At 41.9% G+C, this 27,094-nt stretch overlaps 1 protein-coding gene across 7 annotated transcripts in view; it reads right to left on the bottom strand.

The window, feature by feature from the left end:
* Positions 1-22,843, bottom strand: part of Sec31a (SEC31 homolog A, COPII coat complex component) — a 93,443-nt gene extending 70,600 nt beyond the window's left edge. For 6 of the 7 annotated variants that reach the window (XM_045142733.1, XM_045142735.1, XM_045142738.1 and 3 more), the window contains exons 1-6: positions 22,713-22,843; positions 13,921-14,003; positions 13,129-13,252; positions 10,642-10,840; positions 7,589-7,684; positions 1,911-2,051 (exon numbers count right to left, since the gene is read on the bottom strand). In XM_045142733.1, the coding sequence (XP_044998668.1) occupies positions 1,911-2,051; positions 7,589-7,684; positions 10,642-10,840; positions 13,129-13,252; positions 13,921-13,999 (639 nt within the window). In that variant the 5' untranslated portion in view covers positions 14,000-14,003; positions 22,713-22,843. The remainder of the gene's footprint in view (positions 1-1,910; positions 2,052-7,588; positions 7,685-10,641; positions 10,841-13,128; positions 13,253-13,920; positions 14,004-22,712) is intronic. The other variant, XM_045142734.1, reaches the window with a different exon arrangement.
* Positions 22,844-27,094: the final 4,251 nt, after the last annotated feature.

The raw sequence follows: 27,094 nt of genomic DNA, 5'->3' as shown, positions 1-27,094 counted from the left end.
CATGTTACCAGAGGAAAAGCACGGTGAAACGTGAGAAATATGACTTGATTTAAAGAAATGGTAAAAACAAAACAAAGCAAAAAAAAAAAAAAAAAACACTGGTTCAGGCTTAGTCTGTTTTAATTTTTTTACACAACACCTACCATCTTCGTTTTCACATGGTATAATTAACACTACTGAGAATTACTCAGAGCATCAGATTTTCATTACACATTCCGGACATAACTAACATGATTGTGGTATGCTTTACTCCATTTACATTTGTGTTTAAACTACTGATCAACTTAAAATAGAAGACTCTGAAAGAATATTCTTACAAATCACTTTTTGTTCTTTTAAAATTACATATATGTTGTGACTTAGGCAAACTTGTTTTTTTAAAAAATACTTTAACCAAAAAAATTAAAAAAAAAAAACAAGATAAATAGCTAAATTCTTTCCAGCATCTACTGACATAAAAAAAATTAAAATTTAAGAATCTAAAATATTCTGGGGATGGAGAGATGGCTTAGCAGTTAAGGTGCTTGCCTATAAAGCCAAAGGACACAGGTTCGATTCACCAGTACCCACATAAAGCTATATGCACAAGGTGACACATGCATCTAAAATTGGATTGCAGTGGCTAGAGGCCCTGGAGCACCCATTCTCATTCATATTCTCTCTCTCTCTCTCATTCAAATAAATAAATAAATAAGGAAGTTTTTAAAATTTTATAAAATTTAACATATTCAGCCAGGCGTGGTGGCGCACGCCTTTAATCCCAGGTAGGAGGAGGATCGCCGTGTGACTTCAAGGCCACCCAGAGACAACACAGTGAATTCCAGGTCAGCCTGTGCTAGAGTGAGACCCTACCTCAATCCTCCCTCAAAAAAGTAACATATTCCATAGTAGCATTTAATAACATACAGCAAGGTATTAGCTCATTTTGGCAATATTTAATCCGAGGAAAAGAAACTCCAAATTCACACTCAAAGTTTCTAGCAGATAAACTTGGTAAAAATCCCAGGAAAAGCTAACGACTAATTAAAAAGTTGCTGCAAAGCTTTTAAATGGCTAGCCAAGCAAGAAAATCACAAAACATGAAATAACCCCTTGAGCTAACCAGTTTCTCTCATCATTAGTACTATCTTGACAGGATTTATTAGAAATTCTATTATCTTCCACAGGGGAGCATTCCTTCTAGTGTATGAAAAGGCAGTTATTAAAGCTGGGCGTGGCGGCGCACGCCTTTAATCCCAGCACTCGGGAGGCAGAGGTAGGAGGATTGCCATGAGTTCAAGGCCACCCTGAGATGACAGAGTTAATTCCAGGTCAGCCTGGACCAGAGTGAGACCTTACCTCGAAAAACCAAAAAGAAAAAGAAAAAAGAAAAGGCAGTTATTGGATGTTACAAAATGTGACCCTATCACACCCTCCAAGGCTCAGGGACCATTGTAGAAGAAGCAGTGGAAAGAATGTAAGAGCCATTGGGCATGGTTGGCACAAGCCTTTAATCCCAGCACTTGGGAGGCAGAGGTAGGAGTACCACCATGATGAATTCAAGGCCACCCTGAGACTACATAGTGAATTCCAGATCAGCCTGGACTAGAGTAAAACCCTACCTAAAAAAAAGTACAAGCCCAATGAGTGCTTACAATGCTCTCATAGAAACACAAAGTGGAATTAATATTCATGACCTCACAGTGGCTGATGCAACCTACACAAGATCTGCATAACAGAAAGGAAAAAAATAATAGCATCAAAACAGAAGAGAGACTACTTTGAAAAAAGAAGGGATTCAATAGAGAAAGGATTAAGAAGGGAAAAGGGTAAAGATGGTAAGAGGGGACTCACATACTGTGGACAAACAGTAGAAAGATAGTTAACCACAGAAACACAATATGATCATCACAAGTCAATCCTCGACTTACCCTATTACTGTGGTCACTGACTTTGATGATTGGTTCATTTTTTCTAAGATCCCAGACGGTGGCCCGGCCGCTGGGGCTAGCCGATGCTAAAATATGCTGAACTTGTCTGTTCCATGCAATACAGCTGGTATCTTCTGGCGGCTATAAGGAAATAACTATTAAAAATTATGTGCCTATGACAATCAAATTTAATTACAAAATCTGATCTTTCCTTTAGAAAAAATAGATTCCTTAAAACTCTTATCTTGAGCTGGGCATGGTAGCACATGCCTTTAATCCTATCACTTGGGAAGAATAGATAGGAGGGTCATTGTGAGTTCAAAGCCAGCCTGAGAGCACATAATGATTTCCAGGCCAACTTGGCCTAGATTGAGACGCTGCCTAGAAAAACAAAACAAAACAAAAAACAAATAAACAACAACAACAAAAAAAGTCCATTCAACAGGTTAGATCATGAACAACAAAATCAATGGTGGAGAACATGACCAAACAATTAGGCAGGACAAAAACTGCAGCCTGGGACTGGAGAGATGGCTCAGTAGCTAAGGCACCTGCAAAACCTAACAAACCAGGTTCAATTCCCCAGTACCTATGTAAAGCCAGATGCACAAAGTGGCATGTGCATTAGAGTTCATTTGTAGTGGCTAGAGTCCTGGTGTGCCTATTCTCTCTGCTGCTTCTCCTCCCCCCCTCCCCTTTCTCTCCTTGTAAATAAAGAAAATAAAAATACTTTTTTTAAAAAAACTTTTTTCTTCAAGTAGAATTTTTTGAAGCTTGGTCTCTACAAAATGTTGTGAACTTCCCATTTCCGAGTTGTTTATGAGAATGTCTTTGAGTCATAGACATGCTGCTTAGACCACTGTGGATGTTTGAGTTCTTCTCCCTGTGAGTGCAGGACTGTAAAGGGGGCGGGGAGGAAAGGTGGTCTTGATGCTTAAAAAAAAAAGACTCTCAAGATAAGATTTCTTATGTTTCAATCTTTTCCATATTTTCATTCTTCAAGGCTACTTTGCTAGTAAATAACTGGAATAACATATTTATTGTAGCCAAACTCCTTGAAGAGAAAGTCAGTCTGATGTTGAAAATTACACTGCAAGTGTTAATCATTAGCTTGATGCATGTTAAAATGTAGCTTTTAAAAAGCATTCTGCATTAGTACTAAAATAAGCCATCAATGCCAGTCCACCCTCTATTCATGGCTAAATATTTAAAGATTATTTATAGCTTCTTTTATGAATTCTTGCTTAAACAAAGTAAATTATGTCCTAGAAAAGCAGAAGCTATTTGTAACTAGAACAGAACCACTGTAAAAGTTTTATGAATATGTATTTTAATGATAAGGGGGTGAGCTGAAATCCTCAGAAGTTAATGGATAATTCAGAAGAGAGGACTGAATTTGAAAGATTGCCTAAAAATATAGAAGCTAAAAAGAAAAAACAACAAAAAAAAATAGAAGCTGTGGTTTTTAGTCAGCTCTGATCATTTATGCATATTTTTGGTACTTAAAAAACTGTTTTTCTTTCAGTTCACCCCTTCTCAAACCAAGAGTACAAATCAATCCCAAATTACGGAGCGCTCATTCCCACCTGCCACTTAAGTGCTAATTTGCCCCAGAAACAAATCTTCTTGTAGGACTATTGTGATTTTTTAGAGATATGTAATTTCAAGATTGCTGTCATTAAATAATTTTTCATGTTCATGGAAAAAAAAAAAAACCTTGCAACTTAGCTGGGCATGGTGGCGCATGCCTTTAATCCCAGTACTTGGGAGGCAGAGGTAGGAGGATCACCATGACCTCGAGGCCACCCTGAGACTCCATAATGAATTCGAGGTCAGCTTGAGCTAGAGTGAGACCCTACCTCAAAAAACCAAAAAATAAAATAAAATTGCAGCCTGGACTACTTAGGATAAATACACAAAGCCAGACTATATGCTATAATTATGCTATCTCTTAGGATTTCAAAATGTTAAGGACCAATTACAATGGCCACTGAAATCAGCATCTATACAATGAAGAGAAATTCAAGAAAGAGGGCTGGAAAGATGGCTTAGCGGTTAAGGTGCTTACTTGCAAAGCCTGACAGCCAGGGTTCAATTCCCTAGTACTCACATAAAGTCAGATGCACAAAGTGCAGCATGCGTCTGAAATTCCTCTGAAGTGGCAAGAAATCCTAGCACACTCATACTCTCTACCTGCCTCTGTCTCTCTCTCAAATAAATAAATATATTTTTTAGAAAAATCAAGAAAAAACAGCCAGAGACATTGTTACCCAATTCACTAGCAAAACAAAGTATACTTTTAAGTAAGGTTGGATCCTTTCAATATAGTGAATACTTATTTTTAACAAAACGGGGCTGGAGAGATGGGCAGTTAAGGCACTTGCCCATGAAGCCAAAGGACCACAGTTCGATTCCCCAGGACACACATAGCCAGATGCACAAGGTGGCACATGCACCTGGAGTTCATTTGAAGTGACTGGGAGCTCTGGCATACCCATTCTCTTTCTCTCTCTCTGCCTAGTTTCCTCTCTCAAATAAATAAATAAAAAAAATAAAATAAAATATTTTTTAAAAGAACAAAACTAATATTGCAAGAAAAATCAAGGAATTTACCCAGTTTGTACAATTCTCCATATCTAATATAAGAGTCTAACAGATGAGAGGTACTGCATAAATAAGTACTATTAAAGAAAGCAGAAGACTAGTCATCAGGGAAATGCAGATTAAAACGACATTGAGATTCCATCTCACTCCTGTCAGATTGGCCACCATCATGAAAACAAACGATCATAAATGTTGGCAGGGATGTGGAAAAAAAGGAACCCTCCTACACTGCTGGTGGGAATGCAATCTGGTCCAGCCATTGTGGAAAACAGTGTGGAGGTTCCTAAAACAGCTAGAGATTGATCTACCATATGACCCAGCTATAGCACTCCTAGGCATATATCCTAAGGACTCATCTCATTTCCTTAGAAGTACGTGCTCAACCATGTTTATTGCTGCTCAATTTATAATAGCTGGGAAATGGAACCAGCCTAGATGTCCCTCAACTGATGAGTGGATAATGAAGATGTGGCACATTTATACTATGGAGTTCTACTCAGCGGTAAAGAAAAATGAAGTTATGAAATTTGCAGAAAAATGGATGGACCTGGAAAGTATTATACTAAGTGAGGTAACCCAGGCCCAGAAAGCCAAGAGCCACATGTTCTCTCTCATATGTGGATCCTAGCTACAGATGACTGGGCTTCTGCGTGAGAATGAAAATACTTAGTAGCAGAGGCCAGTAAGTTGAAAAGGAGACATAAAGGGTGGAGAAAGGAAGGGAGGAGGATACTTAATAGGTTGATATTGTATATATGTAAGTACAATGATTGTGATGGGGAGGGGATATGATGGAGAATGGAATTTCAAAGCATAAAGCATGGGGGGTGGGGAGGGAGGGAATTACCATGGGATTTTTTAATAATCATGGAAAATGCTAATAAAAACATTAAAAAAAAAAAAAAGAAAGCAGAAGAAACTTTTGTTGTTGTTTTTCTCAAGGTAGGTCTCATTCTAGCTCAAGGCTGACTTGTACTCATTCTGTAGCTTCAGGCTGGCCATCCCCCTACCTCAGCCTCCCAATTGTTGGGATTAAAGGCGCGTGCTACCATGTCTGGCATAAAGAAACATTTTGTGAGGTAAGAGTCTCTATATGGCAGGTTGGTCTCAAACTCATGGAAATCCTCTTGCCTCAGCCTTCCAAGAAAAGCGTATTTAGGGCTGGAGAGATGGCTTAGCGGTTAAGCGCTTGCCTGTGAAGCCTAAGGACCCCGGTTCGAGGCTCGGTTCCCCAGGTCCCACGTTAGCCAGATGCATAAGGGGGCGCACGCGTCTGGAGTTCGTTTGCAGAGGCTGGAGGCCCTGGCGCGCCCATTCTCTCTCTCTCCCTCTATCTGTCTTTCTCTCTGTGTCTGTCGCTCTCAAATAAATAAATAAAACATTAAAAAAAAAGTTTTTTTTAAAAAAAAAAAGAAAAGCGTATTTATTAATACTTTATTGCAGGAAAATTTAAGCACTGATTAAAAAAAATTCAAGCCAATGTAAATAAGTTTAAAAGAACTGCTGGGACTGGGGAGATGGCTCAGTAGTTAAGTGTTTGCTTGCAAAATCTGCAGGCTCAGGTTCAATTCCACCTAAAACCAGATGCACAAAGTGGCACATGCATATGGAGTTCATTTACATTAGAAAGAGGCCCTAGCATTCCCATAGTTTCTTTCTCTGCTCACAAATAATTAGTTAATTAAATAATTAAAAAAATAAAAGGGCTGGAGAGATGGCTTAACGGTTAAGCGCTTGCCTGTGAAGCCTAAGGACCCCAGTTCGAGGCTCGATTCTCCAGGACCCACATTAACCACAGATGCACAAGGGGGCACATGCATCTGGAGTTCATTTACAGTGGCTGGAAGCCCTGGCGTGCCCATTTTTTCTCTCTCTCTCCTTTCTCTCTCTGTCACTCTCAAATAAATAAATACAAATGAACAAAAATAAAATAAAATAAAATAAAATAAAAAGACACAGGTCACCACACCTGGTCAATTAGCTTAAAAAAAATAAAGAAAGAAAGAAATGTTTGGTGGTATACACCTTTAATCCCAGGGCTCAGGAGGCAGAGGTAGAAGGATTGTCTTGAATTCCAGGCCAGTCTGAGACTACCTACTCAGTTTCAGGTAAGCCTGGGCTACAGTGAGATCTTACTACGTAAACCCAACTCCCCACCCCGCGGGACCAAAAAGAGAGAGAGATTGAAACAAAAATAATAATAACAAAAAAAATAAAGTAACTACTTTTGGTAGTTTTGATTACACTAATCAAAATTAACATGATAGAAACTGAGGGAGATGGCTCAGTGATTAAAGGCTCTTGTTTGTAAAGTCTGCTGGCCCAGGTTCAATTTCTAAGCACCCACATAAAGTCAGGCATAAAAAGTGTTACATGTTAGCCAGCCATGGTGGTGCACGCCTTTAATACCAACACTTAGGAGGCAGAAGTAGGAGGACTGCCATGAGTTTGAGGCCCCTGAAACTACAGTGAATTCCAGGTCAGCCTGAACTACATTGAGACCCTACCTTGAAAAAACAAAAAATATGTAAAATAAATAAATAAATAAAATAAAGTGGTATATGCACCTGGTGTTCATTCTCAATAGCAGGAGAACCTGGTGCACAAAAGTACACACATGCATATACACAGACACAAATTAATTAATTAATTAAAAATATTAGGGCTGGAGAGATGGCTTAGCAGTTAAGCGCTTGCCTGTGAAGCCTAAGGACCCTGGTTCGAGGCTCGGTTCCCCAGGTCCCACGTTAACCAGATGCATAAGGGGGCGCACGCGTCTGGAGTTCATTTGCAGAGGCTGGAAGCCCTAGCGCGCCCATTCTCTCTCTCCCTCTATCTGTCTTTCTCTCTGTGTCTGTCGCTCTCAAATAAATAAATAAATAATTTAAAAAAATAAAATAAAATAAAAATATTAGCCAGGCGTGGTGGTGCACGCCTTTAATCCCAGCATTTGGGAGGCAGAAATAGGTGGATTGACGTGAGTTAGAGGCCACCCTGAAACTACATAGAGAATTCCAGATCACTAGAGTGAGACCCTACCTTGAAAAACAAACAAACAAACAAAAAGACAATACCTGTGTTTTGGCTCCTGGTGTCATTGGAGTTGCAAAGTTGTTTAGGTCCCAAATGTAGATTTCAGATTCATTAGCACCAGAGGCCACCAGATTGGTCTGCAATAAGAAATTATCATTAATCAGAGGAATATGGAAGAAGAGACAAAGGAGGGTAGTGAGGGGATTATGATCAGAGTATACTGTGTGTGTGCTTGAGACTACATAGTGAATTCCAGGTCAGCCTGTGCTACAGCAAGTCCCTACCTCAAAAAACCAAAAAGATGGAGGGATGGCTTAGTGGTTAAGGCATTTGCCTGCAAAGCCAAATGACCTTGGTTCAATTCCCCAGGACCCACATAAGCCAGATGCACAAGGGAGTGCATGTGTCTGGAGGCCCTGGCGCACCCATTCTCACTCTCTCTCTCCCACTCTTTCTCCCTCTTTCTGTCAAATAAATAAATTGATTAAATTAAAAAATGTTTTTAAAAAAGTCAAAAAGAAGCCGGGCGTGGTGGTGCACACCTTTAATCCTAGCACTTGGGAGGCAGAGGTAGGTGGATCACGGTGAGCTCAAGGCCACCCTGAGACTACATAGTGAATTCCAGGTCAGCTTTGACTACAGCAAGACCCTACCTCAAAAAAAAAAAAAAAAAGTCAAAAAGAAGAGCCTGGCATGTGGTGTGACATGCCTTTAATCCCAGCACTCGGGAGGCAGAGATAGAAAGATCACCATGAGTTCGAGGCCACCCTGAGACAACGTCGCGAATTCCAGGTTAGCCTGGGCTAGAATGAGACTCTACTTAGCAAAACCAAAAAAATAAAGGACAAAAATTGTCAAAAAGAAAAAAAGATGTAAGGAGGGGGCTGGAGAGACGGCTTAGTGGTTACGGCACTTGCCTGTGAAGCCATAGGAGCCAAGTTCAATTCCCTAATACCCACGAAAAGCCAGATACACAACATGGCTCATGTGTCGAGAGTTCTGTAGTGGTGAGACACCCTGGCGTGCCCATTCTCTATCTGCCTATTTCTCTCATATACATATTTAATATTCTCTCGTGTGTGTGTGTGTGTGTGTGTGTGTGTGTGTGTGTGTATTTTTAAAGGGGCTGGAGAGAAGGCTTAGCAGTTAAGGCACATGCCTGTGAAGCCTAAGGACCCAGGTTTGATACTCCAGGTCTCATGTAAGCCAGATGCACATGGTGGCACATGCATCTGGAGTTCGTTTGCAGTGGCTAGAGACCCTGGTGCACCCATTCTCACTCATTCTCTATCTCTCTTTCCCTCTGTCTCTAAATAAAAATATATCTTTAAAAAAAAGCACAGGAGGATAATGGGCTTCCTATATTGACCTTTACTTATCAAGCGGCATGTAATATAAAAACAGAATTCAGCCCAGAGGCAAGGCACTTGCCTGACATGATGAGGGCCCAAGCTCAATCCCATGTACCATGAAAACAGAAAACAGCAGCTTCATACTACACACATTTTACCCACATGGGAGAGCTTCAAGGCTTCTTGGGTTGTTACAATCTAGTGTCCCAATAACCAAAAGTCTCACCTACTCATTTACATAATGAAAGCAACAGCAGAAAATTGTATCAATTTATTACATTTGTATTGCTTGTATAATTTCTAATTACATCAGAGACTAGTAATCTCTTTGTCATAAACACAAAATATTTCAATGTTTCAGTTAATAAAACAGTGACAGCCAGGTGTGGTGGTGCATGCCTTTAGTCACAGCACTGAGGAGGCTGAGGTAGGAGGACTACTGAGTTTGAGACCAGCCCGGGACTACAGAGTAAGTTCCAGGTCAGCCTGGGCTACAGTGAGACCCTGCCTCAAAAAAAGAAAGAAAGAAGAAATGCAAAGCAGGAAAAAAAAAAAAAAAGACAATGATTTAGTCAGATACCATAGCACCAAACTAACACTGACATAGTACAAACTTTTAAAAAACAAAGTTTCCAGGCTGAAGAGATGGCTTAGTGGTTGAGGTGCTTGCTAGCAAAGCCAAAAGACCCAGGTTCAATTCGCCAGTACCCACATAAAGCCAGATGCACAAAGTGCTGCATGCATCAGGAGTTCATTTGTAGTAGCTAGAGGCCCTGGTGCACCCATTTTCTCTTTATCTGCCCCCCACTTCTCTCAAAGTAATTAATTAATTTTTTTAAAAGTTTCCAACCTCTGAGGCATCTAACAGTTAAAAATGTCCAGGTAAGGGCTGGAGAGATGGCTTAGCGGTTAAGCGCTTGCCTGTGAAGCCTAAGGACCCTGGTTCAAGGCTTGATTCCCCAGGACCCACGTAAGCCAGATGCACAAGGGGGCGCATGCATCTGGAGTTTGTTGTAGTGGCTGGAGGCCCTGGCGTGCCCATTCTCATTCTCTTTCCCCCCGCCCTTTCTCTGATACTCTCAAAAAAAAAAAAAAAAAAAAAAAAGCCCAGTAAATGGCAGGATACCTTGAGGCTTCTAAATATAAACCTATCAGCCAAGTACACTCCATGAAGTTAACATCATTCACTCTAATCTCAATTTACAGTTCTGTGTTCTTTTGAAACACTCACATGTAGTGCAGGTTCTCCTTAAACTCACTATGTAACTGCTGCTAGACTTGAACTCTTAACCCTCTGTCTCCAATTCAAAAGTATTGGTAAGTTCACTACCACACCTGGCTCCTAAACTCCAATCTGAACCTACCAGGCTTATAATGAACACACTCTCTCAGGGGCTTGCAAAGGCACATGATTTTTAGCTTTCATTTCTAATACTGAAGCACATGTCAAATGAGGAAGATGTATTTTAAGAATTAGAGTGTTAGGCTAGAGAGATGGCTGAGCGGTTAAAGTGCTTGCCTGTGAAGCCTAAGGACCCATGCTCTACTCTCCAGGTCCCATGTAAGCCAGACGCACAAGGTGACACAAGCGTGCAAGGTCACACACGCACACAAGGGGGCACACATGTGTGAAGCTCGATTACAATGGCTGGAGGCCCTGGTGCACCTGTTCTCTCTCTCTCTCTCTGTTACTCTGTAGTGCACATTTAAATAAAAGGAATGAGAAGGTCAAAAAGTCAAACCTGGAAAATGTTCACATCCAAGGCTCTCACTGGACCTGTATGCTTGTCCTTCTGGGCAATCACAACGTCCTTGTCTCCAGCTATAATTTTAGAAGGATCATAAAGAATAATATTTCCATTTTCTCCACCTGCAATCAAAACTCCAGAAACATCTCCTTTGGAATCTATCTTATGAGGTCCCCAAATCAACTTGTGATACCTTTAGGAAAAAATGAATAAAGTAACTCATTCTTGAAGGATCAAAATTTAATTATACATTTAATTGTTTATATTTTCATAGATATTATAAAATACTGTTTCTCTTTCACCCCTGCTAATAAGTGTGTGACTGGCAAAATGGCAATCTGATTTTTACTTATGCTTAATATCTGCATATTTTTGACATACAGGAGTAATACAATATACCAAGATTTACTTGTCAAAAGATACGGATTGACCAGGTCAGCCTGGACTAGAGCAATATGCTACTTTGAAAAACCTAAATAAATAAATAAAAATTAAAAAAAAAAAAAAGATATGGACTTGAAAGTGTTGTACCATTTAGAAACTTGGAGGCCCTGGCAAATTACTTAATGTTTGTAAGCTGCATTTTGTTCATCTGTAAAACAGAGCTAATCAACCACTTTTCTTGAAGAATAATACGCTCTGTTTTACTACAGAAGGGGTCATTAACATGTAGCCTATTAAAGTTATCTGAAATTTTCTAGGAAAAATAACATATGATGACAGCAAGAATTTTTTTTTTTTTTTTTGGTTTTCCAAGGTAGGGTCTTGCTCTAGCTCAGGCTGACCTGGAATTCACTATGTAGTCTCAGGCTCGCATCAAACTCACGGCAATCCTTCTACCTCTGCCTCCCAAGTGCTGGGATTAAAGGTGTGTGCCAACACATATCCAGCTCAGAAAAATTTTTTATTTCTGGTAGAGAATAAAAGGTCATGATCTTGCAGGGAGATAAAATAGGAAGGAAGCAGGAGTGTATTCAATGAGACAGACGATAATAGGACAAACTACTAGACAAAACTGGAATGGTTAGTCTTGACTGTCAACTTGATGGGACCTAGAATCACCTAGGAGACCAATCTCTGGGCATGTGAGAGTTTCCATATTAGGTTAATTAAGGTGGGAAGAACTTCTGGGCTTGGGGTCCCAGACTGAGGCAAGGTGAACCAAGCATGCAGCTCTCTTTCACTGTCTCCCTCCCTCTCCCACTCCCCCACCCATATCTGTCCTTTCTGACACAGCTGCAATGTGACCTGCTGCTGCTTGCTCCTGCTGCCATGCTTCTCTGCACCCAACTACAATGGCTGTATTCCTAGAAAATTTATCCAGAAATAAACACTTCCTCCCTTCAAGTTTCTTCTTGTGAAGTACTTGATCATAGAAATGAGCAAAGTAATACAGAAACGTATCAATAAGAAGGCTCTGCAAAGTATGAGAGGTCCTTTAAAAACTCCATGACTTGAGCTATATTCTAACTAGGTACAATATTTTTTTTAAAAATTGCCAATGTATTGGGACAAAGTTTACTACTCAAATGTTAAGTGTTTTCTCCTTTACGGTTTTGCATAGTGTATTAGAAATTATGTCAACAAAATCCCTTATGAAATATCTTTCTAAATATAGGTAAGTACAAAGAAAATAACCTGCCATGTACAGACAACCTCTATGAACATAAAGACTGACATATCTACTCCTATGTACATGCACATCAAATTTCACATGTACTGCTAAGATAAAGGAGGCAGAAAAAAGTGGCTCTGTCACACTCTGAGAAAACAAGTAGTGGTACTGGGAAGTGGGCATCTTCTTCCCATCCTACACAGAACTGCACCAAAATGGTCAGTAAGACCTGTGAACACTTCTTTCATTGCCACAAAAATGCACTGGCATGCTTTTTCTCCAAGTGTTTCATGCCATTCATGGTATTTCCTGAAGTTTCTAATCATCACATAGCTACAGACAATCAGTGTTGTACAGCCAATTCTTCCACACTGAAATACTCTCTTCTGGAGAGAGGAGAGAATTAGGAGGTCAAAAGGTCTGGGCGGGCTGAAACTTAGAAGATTACAAGCAGGGGCAGATGCGACCAGTGTTGTGTAGCAATTTTCTAAGACCTCTTGCTGAGGATATGTAAAGGCCTAAACCACGTAGAGGGAGCCCTGCTGAGCTGTCTACAAGCTGTGCAGTGCTGGAGATGCAGCTTCCATGGACTGTCACTGTGCTGAGGTGGACTTGTACTGACTCAGCTGCCACTGAGTGTCCACTGCTCCAATAAGCAGTCCCCCACCCTGCTTAGTAAGTTACCCCAGTAAGTTCACTCATTGGCCAAAAGTGGTTTTGGCGCAATCATCCTTTGTCTATTGTCTGTGCCCTATCTAGAGTGACTAACATGTTCGTGTCTCCCCAGGAAAAGTTTCATGCAACAAGTAGACATTAACCACAACATATAATAATAGAGTAACATAACAGTCAAGGGACCCTCATACCTGTGAGAAGAGGAGAAAGTAGCACAAGATTTCATATCTAATGATGGATCCGAAAGGTCTAATTCAAATATCTCAAGGGAAGCATTGGTACTAAATGTTGCATCCAATTGCTGAGCAGATGTTCCTATAGAAAATACATTCATGGTAACTATATATGCACAACTAAGGCTCAGGGAATGCAGTACCAAATAGGAACTAAAAGCATGTTTTTAAATTATTTTGCTCATGAATACCATGTCTGTTGCCACTGAGCATATGTTTAAATGACTATAATACTAACATTCTAGCACAGGGCCGGGAGATGATGTTTGTATAGGACTAGGTAGTGCAGTTAAGTTTCTACAATAGCAATTTTAAAAGCTCTCTGGAGCGACTTACTGTATCTGCTTAGGAGTCATACACAATGTAACTCTCCTTTTATACAAAGAAAAAAAAAACTGCTTGCATCAAGTTTACAAGTTTACTTTCATTCATTCAAAGTACCTTTCATACATCCTCACTGTGCTCACTCCTGGTGAACTACAAACACCATTCCTGTGCAGTGGGGAAAACACCATGCAGCACGGCACGATCAAGGCTATGACACAACACACTATGGAAACAGAGAGGAAGAGCATCGAACACAAAGAAGGTCACTGAATTCCAGGGGCAGGGAGGAAAGAGATGTTTTGCTAGGGATTGAAACTTTTGAGAGATGAAGCTTGAATTTGAGCTCAAACACGGGTATCAACAAGCCAGACACAGAAGAGAAGAAGTACTTTCATGATGTTACCTTCTCTCTGTTGATCTTACCTGTGGCTAGGTAAATGGGATGGTACTGGGCAGGGCTCCATGCCTGCATAGCTGTACGGTCTACTTCCTTTAACTTCATTCTGCTAAAGAGAACATTTTACAGAGAAATATATTGAACATATAAAATAAAATACAGAAAATTATTCTATATAGAAATGTACTGAGCAAACCATTACAACATTAGTAATGCCCAAGTATCAATAATTCAAATTTGTAAGCTGGGTATGGTAGCACAAGCCTTTAATACCAGCACTCAGGAGGCACAGGTAGAAGGATAACTGTGAATTCCAGGTCAGCCTGGAATAGAGCAAAATCCTACCTTGAAAAACCAAAATAATAATAATAATAATAGTAATTCAAATTTATGTCATTTGTTAGAAAGGTTCAATATTAGAAAATAAACTCTGGGACTGGAGAGATGGCTCAGCAGTTAAAGGCACTGGCTTGCAAAGCCTGCAGGCCTTGGTTCATCAATTCCCCAGTACTCACGTATAGCCAGATGCATAAAGTTGTTTGCAGAGGCAGGAGATCGTGGCACACATTCCCTTTCTTTCTCTCTCACATAAATAAATAAATAAATACCTCTGGCCAGGTGTGGTGGTGCACACCTTTAATCCCAGCACTCCGGAGGCAGAGGGGGTTGGAGGATCACTACAAATCTGAGGGCAGCGTGTGAATGACTACATAATGAATTCCACAACAGTCTGGGCTACAGCAAGACCCTATCTTGAACACAACAACAGAAAAAAAAAAAAAAATTCTACACTATTTTGAAGCCAACATTCCACTTTTATAATTTTCCTCTCCCCTCTCCTCCTTCCTTCCTTCATCCCTTTCTTCCTCCTTCCTTCCCTCCTTCCCTTCCTTTCTTTCTTGTTTGTTTAGGAGGCAGGGTCTCACAGAGAAAGAGAGAGCAAGTAAGACAGAGAGAATAAGTGCGCCAGGGCTTCCAGACACTGCAAATGAACTCTAGTTGCATGCACTACCTCTTGTATCTGGCTCACTGGGTCCTGGGGAATTGAACCTAGGTCCTTTGGCTTTGTGGACAATTGCCTTGACCACTAAGCCATCCCTCCAGCCCCCTATAACTTTTTAAATAAGGGTATTATGTTGCCCAAGCTAACTTGCTATATAGGTGAGGATGATCTCAAATTTTTGTTCGTCTTGCCTTCTGGGATTACAAGTGTGCAACACCACACACTTTTTTATAACTGCAATTTTATATAATTTTATTTAGTTTCACTAATCTCCAACTACAGATTTCTTGCTAGCAGCACAAATGAAGTTAGCTCATAATCTTACTGCCCTTTGAACAACCATTATCTCTTTACCTTTGTACTGTGGAATATGCTTACGTTTTACTAACTCATTTGTCAGCTTCAAATGATGTTCTTTGACTCCTGGCATTACAGCCGATGCAATCTACAAACTTTTCATACCTCCTACTTTCTTCCTACTTCTCACTTTACTACTTGTATCAGCAGATTTCTCCATTGCTAGATACTTACATTTACACATTACTCTTGCTCCTTACGATGGCTTTTCAGTCCTGGGTGTATAAGCAATGCTTTGCAACACTTCTCTTGTCAAGACTTCTTTCAGGACTAAGTTCATTCTCTAACAGTTCCCATAGCAGGACTTTAGACTAACAACATGCCTAAAATCTTATTCTTTCAAAGTGTTTCTATTTGAAATTTTACCAATGATAAAATTAAGGTGCAGAAAACAAGGTGATTTTTTTTATATGCTAGCAAGAAGCAGAGCTGAGATTTAAACTCAGAAGTTTAGCTCCAAAGCCCAAGCTCTTATACTACAGCCTTTAAGTTTAGATATTCTACTTTTTAAAAATATTATTATTTGTTTGTTTGTTTTCAAGGTAGGATCTCACTCTAGCCAAGGCTGACCTGTAATTCACTATATAATTTCAGGGTGGCCTTGAACTCATGGCTATCCTCCTACCTGTGCCTCTCAAGTGCTGGGATTAAAGGCGTGCACCACCACACCTGGCTTAATATTATTTTTCAGAGAGAGACAAAGAGAGAAAGAGGCAGAGAGAGAACAGAGAATGGGCACCCCAGGGCCTCTAGCTACTGCAAACAACTCCAGATGAATGTGTCACTTTGTGCATCTGGCTTTACATGGGTACTAGGGAATCAAACCCAGGTCATTAGGCTTTACAAGCAAGCACCTTAACCACTGGCCCATATCTCTATCCCCTAAGTATTCAGCTTTTGTCATTGAAAAAAATATGCTGGGAATGAAGAAATAAGATAGCTTAGCCGCAAAAGGCCCTTGTTTGCAAAGCCTTCATTCAATCTGAGTTCGATTCTCCCCAGCACCCACTTAAGGCACATGTATCTATTATCCCAATGCCCTATAACAATGGGAGGCAGAGCCAGGAAAATGTGAAGTTCAAGGGCCAGCTAGTAAGTGGCAAAAGACCCTGTCTCAAAAAAGATGGAAAATCATAGGTTATCTCAAAGTTGTCCTCTGATCTCCATGAGTGCTGTAGCATATATACATATGCAAATAAATAAGAAGATTAATATTTAAAAGAAACAGTGTCAGAACAACTACTACACAGCAAATTCACAGCCAGCCTAGGCTACATGATAGGCTACCTTGAAATTAAAAAAAAAAAAAAACCCGGTCTGACCAAATGACCCAGATTCAATTCCCCAGGATCCACATTAAGCCAGATGCAAAAGGTGGCACATGCATATGGAGTTCGTTTGCAGTGGCTAAAGGCCCTGGCATGCCTATTCTCTCTATTTCTCTCCCTCTTTCTCTCTCTCAAATAAAATAAATAAAAAATTAAAATTAAAAAATAATTTCAAAAAGCCCATTCTCTCTGTAGCCAGGTGTGGTGGCTCATGCCTTTAATCCCAGCACTCAGAATGCAGAGGTAAAAGGTTTTCTGTGAGTTCAAGGACACCCTGAGACTTCCTAGGGAAGTACAGGTCAGAACCCACTTTTAAAAGCAGAAAGAAGAGAATGAAGGAAGGGAGGGGGAGGGAAGGAAGGAAGGAAGGAGAAACAGAAAGAAAAGAGAGGATAGGCGAGGGGAGGGGAGAGGAGGAAGGGGGAAGAAGTGGTAGAGAGGGGAGGAGAAGGGAAAGGAGGGGAAGAGAGAGAAAAGGAGGAGAAAGTAAGAAAAGGAGAGGGGAGGGGAAGGGAGGGGAGGGGAGGGGAGGGGAGGGGAGGGGAGGGGAGGGGAGGGGAGGGGAGGGGAGGGGAGGGGAGGGGAGGGGAGGGGAGGGGAGGGGAGGGGAGGGGAGGGGAGAGGAGAGGAGAGGAGAGGAGAGGAGAGGAGAGGAGAGGAGAGGAGAGGAGAGGAGAGGAGAGGAGAGGAGAGGAGAGGAGAGGAGAGGAGAGGAGAGGAGAGGAGAGGAGAGGAGAGGAGAGGAGAGGAGAGGAGAGGAGAAACCCAGATATGGTGGCACGCATCTTTAATCCCAGCACACTAGAGGCCTGGCTTCTATGTGAATTTTAAAAGATTACACAGAAATAGTCAAAAGGAGAAACTGAGTTGGAATGGTGGTGCACACCTGTAACTCGTGCACCTGGGAAGCAGAGATAGAAAGACTATTGGAGCTGGGCATGGTGGCGCATGCACTCAGGAAGCAGAGGTAGGAGAAATACAAGCACTCAGGAGGTAGAGGTAGGAGGATCACCATGAGTTCGAGGCCACCCTGAGACTGCATAGTGAATTTCAGGTCAGCCTGAGCTAGAGTGTGACTCTACCTTGAAAAAACAAAAAATAAAATAAAAAATAAATTAATTTACAAAGCATGCTAGGTTAGCTGGGTAAACATGTTGGCACATGACTGTCATACCAACCAGAATTTCAGGGGTGGAGGCAGAAAAATCCAGAGTTCAGGACAGCCTGGACTACATAAGACTCTGTCTCAAAAAAAAAAAAAAAAAAAAAAAAAAAGAACAAGCAGGGCATGGTGGCACACACTTTTAATTTTAATTTTTAATCCCAGCACTCAGGAGGCAGAGGTAGGAGGATCACGATGAGTTCCAGGCCACCCTGATTACATAGTGAATTCCAGGTCAGCCTGGACTAGAGTGAAACCCTACCTCAAAAAAAAGAGAGAGAGAGAGAGAGAGAGAGAGAGAACGAGCGTGAGCCTAACATGGTGGCACACACCTTTAATTCCAGTGCTCTGGAGGTAGAGGTAAGAGATTCACTGTGAATTCAAGGCCACATGGTGAACTCCAGGTCAGCCTGGACTACAGCAAGACCCTACCTCGAAAAAACAAGAAAATAGGGCTTGAAAGATGTCTTGGTGGACAAGGCTCTTACCTGTAAAGCCAAAGGAGTTAGGTTTGATTCCCCAGGACCCACATAAGCCAGATGCACAAAGTGGCGCCTGTGTCTGGACTTTGTTTGCAGTGGTTGAAGGCTCTGATGTGTGAACTAACTCTTTCTCTCTCTCTCTCACTCAAATAAATAAACAAAATTTAGAAATATCCTACTTCTGGCACTGGTGGAGCCCATTTTCTCTCCTCTAATAAATATATAAATAAAAATAAAATATATTTAAAAAGAACTATGTAATGAGAAAGAGTACCAAAATTTATGTGCTGTACTCAGTCTCACAGTAAGGATGCTATGGGCACACAGCTCCAATGGATATATGTGTACCTCCCGCTCTTAGAAATGTCCACTTGTGGACTGGCAAGATGGCTTAGTGGTTAAGCACTTGCCTGTGAAGCCTGAGGGCCCCGGTTCAAGGCTCGATTCCCCAGGATCCACGTTAGCCAGATGCACAAGCATGCATCTGGAGTTCGTTTGCAGTGGCTGGAGGCCCTGGTGCACCCATTTACTCTCTATCTGCCTCTTTCTCTGTCTGTCGCTCTCAAATAAATAAATAAAAATAAACAAAAACAAAATTTAAAAAAATGTCCACTCATACAACCGCAAATGTTTTTTTTTTTTAACTTTGAAGGGAGATTAGCTGTAAAAACATATACTTCCCAATTAATACTTGCTTCAATATCTCCTCTTTTTTTGAAGTACAATCTCACTCTATAGAGCCCAGGCTGAGCTGAGATTCACTATGTAGTCTCAGGCTGGCCTCAGACTCACAAGCAATCCTCCTACCTCTGCCTCCCGAGTGCTGGGATTAAAGGTATGTGGCACCACACCTGGCAGTAACTGTGTCTGTATATATATATTTTATTTATTTAAGAGAAAGGGAATGGGCATGCAGGGTCTCCAGACACTGCAAACAAACTCCAGATGCATGTGCCACCTCATGTATCTGGCTTATGTGGATCTTGGAGAACTGAACCTGGGTCCTCTGGCTTTGCAGGCAAGTACCTTAACCACTAAGCCATTGCTCCAACCCTATAATTACATTTTTAGTAAGTGATTAGAATTAGCATTGTGCATAGTTATTTCATTCATGACCATCTTACACAGAACATAACATGTAAGAGAAAAAAATTAACACTGTGAGGAGGGCAACCTATTTATCTGCAAGCCAGCTTTTACAGAGGAGCAGGGAGAATATTCAGTCTAGAGAAGGCACCCTATTAAATTTCAGTTCCACCAAGTCCAAGATCAAGTTGGGATCATAACTTCTGTGTCTTAACTCCCTTCCAGTAACAGTGTCCACACTATACTTGTTGTGAGAATTAAAAGAAGTATTACTCAGAGTGCTTAAGACATTGTCTTCTTCATAGTAAATAATGCTCACAGCCGGGCGTGGTGGCGCACGCCTTTAATTCCAGCACTTGGGAGGCAGAGGTAGGAGGATTGCCATGAGTTCAAGGCCACCCTGAGATGACAGAGTTAATTCCAGGTCAGCCTGGACCATAGTGAGACCCTACCTCAAAAAACCAAAACAACAAAACAAAACAAAATAATGCTCACAAATGACAGCTATTTCAAAAGTTAGAATTTAAAAAGTCTATCCTAGGGGTTGGAGGGATGGCTTAGCTGTTAAGATGCTTGCCTGTGAAGCCTAAGGACCCAGGTTTGATTCCCCAGAACCTACATAAAGCCAGATGCACAAGGTGGCACATGTGTCTGGAGTTTGTCTGCAGTGACTGGATGGAGGCCCTGGTACGCCCATTCTCTCTCTATATATGTATATGCCTCTCTCTCAAGTAAATGGGTTCATTTATATCAGCAGGAGGTCCTGGCATGCCCATATTCATTCTCATATTCTTTCTCTCTCAAATAAAAATATTAAAAAATAGATAAATAAGAAGCCTATCCTAATAAATCATCAAGAATACATCTAGCAGGGCGTAGTGGCATATACCTTTAATCTTCAGGAGGCAGAGGTAAAAGGACCACTGTGCCATGAGTTCAAGGATAGCCTGGAACTACCCAGTGAGTTACAGGTCAGCCTGTGCTACAGTGAAACACTACCTGGAAAAGAAAAAGAATATTATCTGAGAGCTAGGCATGATGGCACATGTCTGCAACCTCAGCACTAAGGGTAGAGGGGCAGCAAGATCTAGAGTTCCAGCCCGGACTATACAGCAAGATCCTGTCTCAAGAAAAAGTTTTTATCCCAAGGCTGGGAAAATGGCTCAGCAGTTAAAGGTGCTTGCTTGCAAAGCCTGTCTGGGATTCAATTCTCCAGCAACCCATGTAAGCCAGACACAACAACTGGCCCATGTATCTGGGGTTAGTTTGCAGTGGCCAAGAGACTGTGGTGTGACCACACACACAGGCAACATTTTTTATTTATTTTATTTTATTTTCCATAGAGCCTCTAGCTACTGCAAACAAACTCCAGATGCATGTGCCACCATGTACATACATCTGGTTTATTTAAGTTCTAGGGAGTTGAACCTGGGTCCTGAGGTTTCACAGGTAAGCTGCTAAACCGCTAAACCATCTCTCCAGTCCTACAACATTTTTTAAAGGGAGGGGATGTGGCTCAGCTGTACAGCACTTGTCTAGAACATTCAAACAACAAAAAACATCTGAGCAATAGTTGCGTTCCAGACTAGAACTCTTACTTTTTATCCAACTTTCCATAGTAATTGCGTCCAATTAAATGGAACATTTTCTTTCTACTGGTTTTCAAGCTGCAAACTGAAAAACAATACTAAAAACCAACAGTACTATTCTTTCAGAAATTCCGACTTCACAATGCTAGAGATGACCCGCACCTCAGAAAGTAGGAAGTCAGGGTACTAGACTCTGTACCTTTGTCTCCCAAACTAGGAGTGCAGTCCCTTGCCTGCACCACCTGCAGTAAACATCTATCTTATGTGGACAAAACTGCTCACTAAGGATAGGAACATTTGTTCTACAAAATATGTTGAGTTATTATCATTGTTTGAAGTTCATCACAAACTATGACATGGTTATTGAACTAAACAATGTCATATTGATCAACTAGTGCAATTTTATTGCAGGATGATAAAACTTTTTGAGCTGCAATTAACGTACACAAGATGAACAATGCTTGCTCCCAAGTGGCAGCAAACACCTGTAATGCTAGCACTTGGGAGATGGAAGCTGGAGGATCCGTAATTCAAGGTCATCCCCTGCTATAGAGTAAGAGGTCAGCCTGAGCTACATGAGACCCTGTCTCGAAAGAGAAGCAAAAAATTTAGCAATATCACCTTCCACATTTTTAACCTGCCATTTGTAAACTTCATAAAATTACATAGAAAACCTTATGTGTGCACAAATATATCTATATTTTTTCTAGAAAGACGATTCAATGCTCTCAGAAGATTCTCAAGGGAATGGATTCCAAAAAAAAAAATTGATAATCACTGCTTTTTACAGTTTACAAATTTCATTTTATTCCAATATATTAGTTTCAGAAAAGGACCTGCTTCTGCAAAATTTAACCATATAATTCAAAACCCACCTCAAATCCCACATTTTCCATATAACTGTGCACATGTGTAGCATAAATTTACAGCTAGAAAAACATCAATTTTTCCAAAAGTTCTTAGATCTTCGAAACCTCTCTCAGAGCTGTACTTAAGGGATTATGAGAGACAAGGAGGGCAAAAGTGAACAGAAGAGTAAGCTTTAGCCAACTCATGAATAACCAGGACGTTCAGAAAATGAAGATACTGTGGTAGGGACAAGCTTCTAACCATCGATTAAACACAGAACTGCAGACAAAGACAAGTTTTCTGTAGTTTCCAGGATTTGTCACAGACCATTGCAACTTCAAAGAAACTAGTTGTGTGAGGTCACAGAAAGTTTATAGCGCCCACAAACCTAGGCAATATTTTCATTTCTTTTACAACTGCCTCACAATTTAACTTAGTATAATAATTTATCAGTAAAATCATACAATATGTTAAGCTACTTATTTCTAAGTTTAAGCTACTATTGGTGACTATTTCTAAAGCAATCCAATCACGGTTGAATGACAGTAGCCTGCACTGCAAACCCTTAGAGTTGGCAACAGTTCAAATATGCAAACAAACAACAACAAACAAATCTCAACCACACTTAACTCAAGGAAACGATCCCGAGGTCAGTTTCCTCTCCGGGCCCCGGGATCGTACGTCTTTGTGCACAGGGTCGCAAGGTGTCCAAACCTCAAGCTCCGGTTAGCAGCCCGGAGGCGCGTCCCGGGGGCACAACCTGCGGGGAGCCCTGGAGAGCTCCGGGGAGCCTGGACTACACCGTGAAGACGTCGCGCCGGGGACCGCGCGATCCCCGCCCCGGGACACCGTGTCCGGAGCCGGGCCTGGGCCGGAGGACCGGCGGAGACGAGGCCGGGGTCTCGGGTCTAACTCCAGGCCCGACGCCGGCGATGAGGGCGAGAGACAAATAGTGGACACACCTGGCAGGGAGCTTCGGCGACCTGCTCGGGGTTAGCGCGGCGAACGTCGGACTCTGCCTGGACCCGCTGCCCCTCCTCCCAGCCCGGAGCCACCTCCACTCTCCGCTCCAACGTGGCAGCCGCAGCCCCGCCCTGCCGGACGGCACTTCCGGGAGCGGAACAGGCCACGCCCACCAGACCACGGCGCTTCCGGCAGCGGTGCAGGCCACGCCCACCCAGCCACCCACGGCGCTTCCGGGAGCGGCGTCTTTGATGGAGGACGGGAGTCTGGTTGGGCGTTCCCGTCTGGCTGCTGGGCGACGGTGACCCGCAAGGCCGCCACGTAGCCTTAGTCCTGCGCGGTGTCAGCAGACCGGCGACTCCGCCCCGCCACACTCCACGGGAACGTTTGGCTGAGGAGGCTGTCATGCCTTGTCATGTGTGTTGGGAACTTAACATGATTTTGTCACACACAGCCCAGAAGGCTGTTGTGGGCCCTTCAAGGAGGCTACAATGGAGTGAGTGAAGTGAAGCAGTTCTAGTTAATTACTGAACCACGGTATTCAGAACCTATTAGCTCTTTGGCCAGTGCCCTTGGAACAGGTTGAGCAGTCTGAGATAGTCTTTGACTGCAACTATAACGGGATGGAGCATTTCGGATTTCCCATTAGGTAGTTAAGTAAAATCTACAAATACATCTGCATCTCCAAAATTCTGAAAAACCTCTGGTCCCAAGTACTTCGGATAAAGTGCTACATTCTTCCCTACAGCTTCAAATCTTACTAAATATGTTGCCTAGGTATATTCTTAGCTAAGGTAGGTACGATTTCACCAGTGGAAATCAAGCAGAGGAAAGTCACTTGCTCTAAAGGATTTGAACCTGGGTTCAACTCAGGCAACCTAACTTCTAGGCTGCTTTATACTACACCTATCAACCCTGACCAACTCCTTCCTAACACACCTTTCTTAGCTGTCTTAAGCAGAAGTTTCTTCCTTGCACGCAAATATCAGCAAACTGGGCTTCAGAGGCAGAAGCAGGAAGATATGAGTTCAAGGCCAAACAAGAGCTACATACTGACATCTTGTGCCACATAGCAAGGTTGCCTGTTGTGGAGGTACAGGGTTTTAATCCCAGCACTTGGGGGTTGGAGGGAAGGTAGAAGATTCACCGAGTTCCAAGCAAGCCTGAGACTACATAATGAGTTCCATGTCTAGCAAGACCCTACTTCCAAAAAAAAAAAAAAGCTGGAGTGTCATATTTTAATCCCTATACCCTCACATAAAAAGCCAAAAGTGAGATGGAGAGATGGCTTGGTGAGTAAAGCACTTGCCTGTGAAGCCTATGGACGCATGTTCAACTCTCCAGGTCCCACGTAAGCCAGGGAGAAGAAGTGTTGCAACCGTGCAAGGTCATACATGCACACAAGGTGGGTGCATGCGTCTGGAGTTGGACTGCAGTGGCAGGAGATCCTGACTCGCCAATTCTCTTTCCCAAAATTAAAAAATAAAATCCACAAGCCATAGTAAAACTAACTGCAAAAGATGGCAACACAAATCAGCACTCACAAGTAGATAATTTTAGAAAAATAATTTTTAGAAGCTTAGTAGCTCAGGCCTGTAACCCCAACATTTGGGAGGGTGAGCCAGCTGCAAGCCTGAAGGAAGGTTGGGCTAAATAATGGGTTCCAACTCAGACTACATGTCTAAAAGCAAGTAATAGATATGGTAGGCTTAAACCTTTAACCCCACACTTAAGGTGGCAGAGGTAGGCAGGATGGCTGACTTCCAGGCCAGTCTGAGCCCACATGGTGAATTCCCGATCAGCCTGGGCTACAGCTTAGACCCTATGGGGCTGCGGGGTTATCAGGGCTTTTTTGCCACTGAAGGAATACCAGATTCCTGAACCTCTTTTCTCCCTCCAGCTTTAAGTGGATGGTAAAAGAAGTGAATCACAGGTCAGCAGGGGTTGCAAACAAGTGCCTTTAACCACTGAGCTATTGAAAGACCAAATATAAGCATTTTAAGTAAAAAAATAAAATAAAAAAAAAAAGGCCCAGGCCTGACTTAGAGAACTAGCCAGCTAATATGCTGACCTTTTGCTTCTATAAACTTTGCTTGCTTAATTGCTGCCTTTCCCCCTAAAGTTTCTGAGGAATCTCCACTTCAAGGACATTGCAGAAATACTCCACTGTGAAGACAATGCCTGGAGTGCCCCTAGCTCCTGCCCCCAACTTTGCCCACTGAAACCCAAGCCAATCAGAGCTGTTTAAATCAACCAATCATGTATCTATCACGTACTTCTTTGTTCGAATTCCTATATGAAGCCCTTCCCCCAAAAGAAAGGGGCTGTCTTCCTCACTACCACTGTGCTGGACCTTGTGGATGGAGCCCAGGCTTAGGTTTGCAATAAAGAAAGCTGCTGCTTTTACATTCGAGTGTCTTGGCTTCTGTGGCGGTTCTCTGGGTAACTCCTGGGTGACCAGGGGACTTGGCTCCTGGTCAGGGGTCTTAGCACAACACTATCTCTCCAGACCCTCAACAGTATAAAGTTTTGTTTTGTTTTTTTTCTTTCGAGGTAGGGTCTCACTCTAGCCCAGGCTGACCTGGAGTTCACTAGGTAATCTCAGGGTTGCCTCAAACTCATGGCAGTCCTCCTACCTCTGCCTCTCAAATGCTGGGATTAAAGGCATACGCCTTCACACCTGGTTTAAAGTTCTTTTTAATATTTGAGAGAAAGGCAGATAAAAAGAAAGACCATCCCAGAGCCTTCAAACACCGCAAATGAACTCCATATGGATGCACCACCTTATGCATCTGGCTTCACATGGGTACTGGGGAATCAAACCCAGTCCTTAGGCTTTGCCAGCAAGCACCATAACTGAAGAGCTTTAATTTGAAAAATTTGAAGCCTGTCATAGTAGTATATACCTTTAATCCCAACACTTTGGAGGCAGAAGTAGGAAGGTTGCTGTGAGTTTGAGACCATCCTGAGACTACATAGTGAATTCCAGATCAGCTACCTCAAAAACCAAGAGATGGGTTAACAGTTAAGATGCTTGCCTATAAAGTCCAAGGACCCAGGTTCAATTCCCCTGAACCCACGTAAGCCAGATGCACATGCATCTAGAGTTGTTTTGCAGTGGCTAGAGACCTTGGTATACTCCTTCTCTTTGTAAGTGAATAAAAAAAATTTTTAAGATGGTAAAGCAACTTTAAGTTGCATTGTTTTAAATTTTGAATGGTATACCAAGACTTCTGGCACCATTTTACACATCTAGCTTAACATGGAAAATTGACTTAGCAAGCAAGCAACCCCCCCCCCCCCTTTTAGAGTCTCTTCTCTAGGACAGGCTGACTTGGAACTCACTATGTAGTCACGCGACACTCAGACTCAGTCATCCTATTACATACAACTTCCGAGATGCTGGGATTAATGGTGAAAGCCACCATGATCAACAAAGTTGTATCTATAGTCATAGACCTTCCTAAGACCAACTTTTTAAAAATATTTTTTATTTTTATTTATTTGAGAGCGACAGACAGAAAGCAGATAAAGAAAATGAGCGCGCCAGGGCCTCCAGCCACTGCAAACGAACTCCAGTTGCGTGCGCCCCTTGTACATCTGGCTAATGTGGGTCCTGGGGAACCGAGCCTCAAACCAGGGTCCTTAGGCTTCACAGGCAAGCACTTAACTGCTAAGCCATCTCTCCAGTCCCCTAAGACCAATTTTAACTAGCTACCTGCAAGACAAGTTGTGATCTACTTTGGCTTTCCAGCCACTATTTAATCTAATCACATCCATTTCTACCTCTGAAATTCATGCTGGTCCTTTATTTTTTCTGGGGGTGGGGAGAGATTCTCAGATAGGGTCTCACTCTAGCCCAAGCTGACCTGGAACTCACTCTGTAATCCTAGGCTGACCTCCAAATCACAATCATTCTGCCTCTGCCTAGTGGCTGGTTCCTTTTATAAATTTTTGTTAATCTCTAGAACATTAAAAAAAAAATATATGCACTTTACTGAGTAACACTCAGAGACCAAATTCCAAAGGAAGTTTTATTTTAGAGAAAAACGAAGCAGGCTCAAGCAAAATGGCTTGAGATTCAAAAGAACACAGCTATATTGTCACTGATCATGTGCTTTTTTAATCTATTTTTTGAGGTAATAGCTCACTGTAACCCAGATAATCTGGAACCCAGTGATTCACCTCCCTCGGTCTCTGGATTACTGACATTAAGGCATGAACGACTGCACCCCACTTCATGAACTTTCTTGTATTTGCACAATTATCTATCAACAAGCTAGCAACAAGATTTATGCATCTAGACTGTAGTAATACCTGATATTTTAACTGTGTTTTGGAGAACCAGTTTTTTGGAACTGGGGATTAAACCACGGGCTAA

Source organism: Jaculus jaculus, chromosome 2, assembly GCF_020740685.1.
Source record: "Jaculus jaculus isolate mJacJac1 chromosome 2, mJacJac1.mat.Y.cur, whole genome shotgun sequence".
NCBI lineage: Eukaryota > Metazoa > Chordata > Mammalia > Rodentia > Dipodidae > Jaculus > Jaculus jaculus.
Note: the sequence above shows the minus strand (reverse complement) of the source record. Positions and strands in the feature narration are given on the sequence as shown.